Genomic DNA, 6,392 nt, shown 5'->3' with positions numbered 1-6,392 from the left:
CGTCAGGTAGATAAAGGATCATCCCTTCACTGCTATAATGTACAAATGTGTAGAACAGGTGTCACTTGCATATTCACCTTTTTACATAATAGCAGTGAAGGGATGTTCATTTGTCTACCTGAGGAACTGTATATTTTGTCCGCTTTCTTTGTCGTCATGTTCATAGTGTCAGACTTGGGTCCTGTGCGAGTCCTATTATATGCAACCATGTACAAGCATGTTTAGTAGTCTACTTACAAGCTGTTTTAATGTTAAATAACAGAGTATTTAAGCTTTTACAATATCTCATTAAATAGACGTAATATTTTGAATGTACATGTAGTTTACTGGTTGTGACATGGAACCCTAACATTCAAAGCAAAATGTTTTTTGTTTTTTTTTGGTGATTTGTACACTTTAAGAATAGATATTCTATTATTTTAATGATACGTTATGACCTTACTCTGTTAAATACGTCTTTATACCACAAAACTTGTTTTAAAGTATTAGGTTTCAGACTCTCATCTGGTCTAGGTTGAATTATCTAATGAAACATTCTAGAAGTGTTGTGGCTAAGTGGATATATTGCTGGACTGGTTAGTGGTTCGAAGCCCGCTGCAGCTCTAATATCCTTTGACAAGATATTAATTTTTATTTGCCACTCTCCACCCAGGTGTAGTAACTGGGTAGCTCGTAGAAAGAAATTCATTGAATGCTTGAGCACTTTATCATTACAGTGAAAGGATACAAATCAGAAAAATAGGTTGATAGATTTAAAAATAATAATAACATGTTTAGTCACTGGGAAAGTCTCATCAGCATCAATGCAGTTCTTCGATCTGAAGGCCCTGCAAATAGTAAGAAAGTTATGAAAGCAGACATCACTGCATATAAATCTTTGTGAATTTCAATAAGGGATAAAATATGTTATTTTTAATGCACCACTTCCACTTAAAATCAATTGTTCAAGGCACACTGGTGAAGAGAAGGAAAAAATCACATAAATCACATGCTAAAAGCATCAGCATTATAAAACAAAAACAAGTAAACAAACACAGGCGTTTATGTCCTCTAATAAAGGGTTATTCTACTCAGCAGTAAAATCTAGAGATATATATGATTTGGGAATATTGTGTGTAGGAGATAGTGGAAGTTGCCTGGCATTATATTTACATCACAGATGACTAGTTTTGCAAAAATTGAAATCAATCTGAAAGGAAAAATTGGGTTGCATTATACTATCTTCGTAATACAATTTCCAATTTCCAATGCATTAAAATGATGCTCTTTTGTTTTATATAATTATAGCCATTTAATTTCAGGCGTGCATTTTGTCTTTTTCTTTAAAAAAGTACATATATATATGTATATATATTGACACTGATTAATAATACCTGTACAATCAAATATACATGTATTTACTAAACTTTCTGTGCCGGTGTGTGGTTCTTGATTTTTAATGATAGAGTTCACCCTTGTTCAAAGTGTGGTAAAATCTACATCAAACTTATTTCAGCTTAAAGAGAGAGAGAGAGAGAGAGAGAGAGAGACACCTCCCCTGTTATATGTGTACATGGGAGAGAGAGAGAGAGAGATAGAGAGGGGAGGGGGGAGCTTTCTTCCTGTTTGAGTGTAAAAAGAAGAGAGAGGGGGGAGGGGGAGCTGATATAATATTTCTTTTTGAAAAGCAATGTTTCCATGCATGGGGTATAATGTATTATGTTCAATGAACACAGTAATCTCGGTAATATATCGGAATTTCCCCTCTTCCTTTTTTTAATAATTATCCTATTGTTGAATAATGTCGGTAGGTCTTTTTGCAGTTCTCTCAATTGATGTGAATCGAATATTACGATCATGCGAATGAATACCTTTATTCAGGAGGATTACAGGTTCTGTGGTGATCAGCTATTGCTGAATGGTTTAATGGTATGATATTATTCACCCCATGCCAAGCTGACGCGAAACCAGGAGGGGTAAATCGTTTTGTCTGCAAAGAATGGATTGTCTTGATCACTGCCAGATAATAATTTCTAATAATAAAATAGTCATTCATAGATTTCTGAACAATCGATCTCTCAGTACACGTCTGTGGGAGGTGTCTGGACAGGTAATAACATTTGGATGCATCGTATAGTGATGATCGTTCATATTTATCCAGGGCCTAATTATTTAAACCATATGATTGTTTACACACAGGGAGAATTGTTTACATGTATTGTTGACATTCAATCTTTTTTTTAAACATAATTATTATCAATGCAGAGGCGTTGACCTAGGGCCATCAGGGTAGTTACCCCCTCTAAAAGAATACCAGATTGGCTGTTAATATCTTTCATCATACAATACATGCTTTGGTGATGCCCCTCCCCATTGTAATAGTGGATCGACCTAAGTGCTTCATCGTCATGTCGTGAAGTTTTCATTTCACATGCATCAACCATCTCTTTGCATCAACTGTCATCATCATTCAAAATCAAAACCGTGACCCACAAATCTGTACCCGGTACCCACGGCACGCGCGCCCTTACTTTGATCTGGTTGACTTTACATTTTCATGCAGCAGTGGGATAATTGAGCAGTCTCATTCTGCATTGGTATATAGAGGGTCTACTATCTCCAATTAGAGTAACCAGATACAGCAGCGTTTACACCGAGCTGTCATTTGATTACCCCAATGTGATCATTTCTGGATAATGTGGTGCTTATCGCCGATAGTAGATTAATCAGTATCAGTATGACATATGACCTTTGTCCGATAATTAACATAACTGGAAAATAGATATACTGTTTTGCTGATTGGATGCAGTAATCGATCTCATTGACAATCTGTAGTGGTTTGGACTTTGTCTGTCTCGAGCTCCCGATGCACATTATTCAAGCAAGCATTGTCCGAATGTATAGCCGCAATGGCTGAAAACGAGTTATTGGCTTCATCACAGAACCTGTCGTGTCCTTTGTGCTTGGAAGTGTTCAAGGATGCAACTCTTCTAATTTGTGGACACACCTTCTGTCGCAAATGTCTTCAGAACTATGACGAGACCCACAGCGAACTTCCTGACATGGTTTGTCCCCTCTGCAGATTGCCGACTAAACTGGAGGAGGATCGTGTGTCTGGGCTCCCCGCTAATGTTACTGTCAATGGACTGGTGGAGGAATGTCGTATCCCTAATGAGGGTCATGGATCTCTTGAAGATGTTTTCAAGTGCACAGCCTGTGAATTTGGAAAGGATGCAGTTTCCTTTTGCATCTCTTGCAGTCATTACATGTGCGAGGACTGTCATGGCGGTCACTGCAAGTTAATAACATCATTTTTCAAGGGTCACCAGGTAGTTTCTTTGGATGATGTGAAGGAGAAGAATATCAGCATTGATGACTTGTCCTACAAATGCTCCGTGCACAAGCGAGATGACAAAGATTTATTTTGCGAGGACTGTAAGATGTTTATCTGCTATAAGTGTACGATCGTAGGTCATCGTGGCCACATCATCAAGAACCAACCCGACGTTGAGAATGAGCTGAAGGGTACAGTAGACCGTCTTATCACACGCTGTGATTCTAACATAGCATCACTGAAGCTAAATATTGAAGTCATTGAAACCAAGAAGGAAGGAGTTCTTGATGCTGCCCAGAAGCTACGGGCTGATGTCATGGAGGCAGTTCATGGGAAGGTTAACCAGCTACAAGAGGATGAGCGTATGCTTCTTGGACAAATTGATGCATTGCAGGAGCGGTGTGACGGCGACCTAGATGCCTTAAGGGAGTATGACCTACAGAGGCTCAACTGCATCTCCCGGTCAATGACCATGATGCAGGACAGCATCAAGACGCACCATCTTGAGATGGATAAATTAGCGGCACACTCCAGTATATGCGAGGAACTGGACAATCTTCTGCTCGAGCCCCTTGACGACACGTCTGCAACGGATATAGTGGAGAGCGTGCAAGAAGTGAGATTTCTTCCTACCGATGATATGCATCAAGAAATCGGGCAGTTCTCAAATCCGTCTTGCAGAGTCCTCAGTAAATTCGAGCTACCCAAACAGATACAAGGAATGGTCAAGAAAACCATCAACAGCGTTGTTATTGCCCAATACGGTGGACAGAGTGTCATCAGCATTGATTCCAATGGCGAGAAGCAGGACATGCAGAAGTTACCGTCTATGTTCTATTACGACATTGCCTTTCAAAGCAGGTCCAAGATGGTGGTATCTTCTAATTCCTACTATGAAATCCATGTGCATGCCAAGGATGGATCTCGCTTAGCAACGATGGAGATACCACGGGGTGGCGACTATCCCAGGGTGAGCATAGGTCCCTCAGATGAGATCCTGGTCGCTAATAAGTCAAACCAGGTCTTCATCTATGAGTCAAGTGGTCAAACCCTGACGCACACCGTACCGACTGCCAGCGCACCGAAGCAAGCTTTTGCTACCATGTCAGGTGCCATCGTCACGAGTTCTTGTGATGCCAACCCTAGTGTGGTACAGGTCTACGACAGGGATGGTAGGGCAGGAGAAGCCATTCGAGCTAGCCAAGGCGAATACCTCTACCCTGCTGTGGATAGTAAGGACAGAGTCTTCATTGCAAGAGTCAAGAAGGGCAGAGTTCAGATCGCACTCTACGAACTGGAAGGCCTTGATCTAAGGAAGAAAGCACAGTTTGAAGAACAGAAAGTAGCCACTGGTAGCAACGCATGTTATTTGGTTTGCCTGTCTCGTAGCATGCTTGCATTAGCCAGTGGATGTTGGCTTTACTTTGTCAAGGTTCCCTACATCTAAACTGCAAATCACTTTTGTATTGTACTGGTTGGTTAGGAGACTTAATATAAGGCAGATGGGGCTTGAGGGGTATGGTGATGTAACACCCATGTCGGCAAATTTCAAAACCAGAGAGCCCCAATAGCACCCCACCTGTTTTGATTAGAAAAGTATTGGCCGACTTATCTGCAAATTCGATCTATTTGACACCAGTTAACAGGGTTAATGGCATCACCCCAGTCTTGTTCTAGCATTTCCCCGTCTATTTCGTATTTCGGTATGTGATACATGTATCAGCTAAAATAATATTATTTCAATACAGTACGATCAAAATATAGTATTTCTGTTTATTTTATAGAGCTAATTGCCTGTTAGAGCTTGAATCAGAGGAAAACTACTCGTTTGGTGTAAATTATTGTTCAGTTTCTATGATTCTTGGTAATGGACGGGACACTGGCGAAAGGAAGTTCCTTTGACTTTGCCATGTATAGTTAATTATGTAGTTAACTTTTTAAGAATCGTTTAAGCAGATTTTTCCTCATGCATGTGAATATTATACACAAGTGACGCTTGGAGTTGTAAATGCCTTGTTTAGTTAATGTATGATTCGATTTACATCCGATTTGATAACATTTGCCCCCAAAACATGCAATCTGTGTGTAGAATATTCAATTATTGTTGAAGACGATGAATATGCAATTTTGTTAATGCAGTCAAGTGGTGTAGCTAGTACATGTAAATCAAAATATGACATTGCGTTTTGAGTACCTTGATTTTTATAATGTCTCGTAAAACTTTCTGTGTGATCCCTATAAAACCATGGTAACCATGTTTTTTTTGTCCAAATTAACATCCACCGTGGTAACCATCGTATCAAACATTGATTTGTCATTGAATTTCATTGTTTGATACCATGGTTACCATGGTGAATGGTAATTTGGACAAAAAAACCATGGTTACCATTGTTCTTTTTTATAAGGGATAAATATTGTTCTGAAACAAAATTCTTGTTATAATGTCTAACCATAATTATATGGGTGAGCGCAGTCTCGTGTATTATAGTATTCAGAACAGGCAAGAAACTACATGTACATGACTAGCAGGTAATTTTATATGGTACGTGAAGATTATGACAGCCCCCCCCCCCCAAAAAAAAAAAAAAAATAATAATAATAATAATAATAATGATAATAATAATAATTTAAAAAAAATAAAAAAATAAATAAATAAATAAATAAATAAAATAAAATAAATAAAAAATAAATAAAAAATAAATAAATAAATTTTTAGAAAAAATAATAATAATAATAAAAAAAAAATAATAATAATAATATAAAAAAAATTAATAAAAAAAAAAGATATATGTATATATATGTAATGTGCTTTTGCGTGATGTGTAATGTGTAATGTGCTTTTGCGTGATGGAGGCTGCAAAAGCACATAACAAACTTAATGTTTTTAAAGTATATAGTTGAGAAATTAAATGACATAGCTAGTAGAAGTATTACTGATTAGTGGGTTTTTTAAATTGAAAGTTGCAACTATAAAATTTCTTCGGATTCCATGATTTTGTCTCCATTCGCTTTGCAGTTTTAAACTAAATTAGTAGGCCTATATAAATACACTTAGATCATAGTGGTAGTACATGTAGTT

At 37.8% G+C, this 6,392-nt stretch overlaps 1 protein-coding gene across 1 annotated transcript; it reads left to right on the top strand.

Moving 5' to 3' along the window:
- Positions 1 to 1,657: 1,657 nt before the first annotated feature.
- Positions 1,658 to 5,869, top strand: LOC100888682 (E3 ubiquitin-protein ligase TRIM56-like). Its single transcript, XM_030992327.1, has one exon. The coding sequence runs from the start codon at positions 2,889 to 2,891 to the stop codon at positions 4,758 to 4,760; it is 1,872 nt and encodes a 623-aa protein (XP_030848187.1). The 5' UTR covers positions 1,658 to 2,888; the 3' UTR covers positions 4,761 to 5,869.
- The last annotated feature ends 523 nt before the right edge of the window (positions 5,870 to 6,392 follow it).

This window comes from Strongylocentrotus purpuratus, unplaced genomic scaffold, assembly GCF_000002235.5.
Source record: "Strongylocentrotus purpuratus isolate Spur 01 unplaced genomic scaffold, Spur_5.0 spur5_scaffold_2, whole genome shotgun sequence".
Classification (NCBI taxonomy): domain Eukaryota; kingdom Metazoa; phylum Echinodermata; class Echinoidea; order Camarodonta; family Strongylocentrotidae; genus Strongylocentrotus; species Strongylocentrotus purpuratus.
This window is presented reverse-complemented; position numbering and strand designations above follow the sequence as displayed.

Bases quoted from the DNA above. Each gene is read 5' to 3' on its own strand.
- LOC100888682 (XM_030992327.1), top strand. From the start codon at position 2,889: ATGGCTGAAAACGAGTTATTGGCTTCATCACAGAACCTGTCGTGTCCT.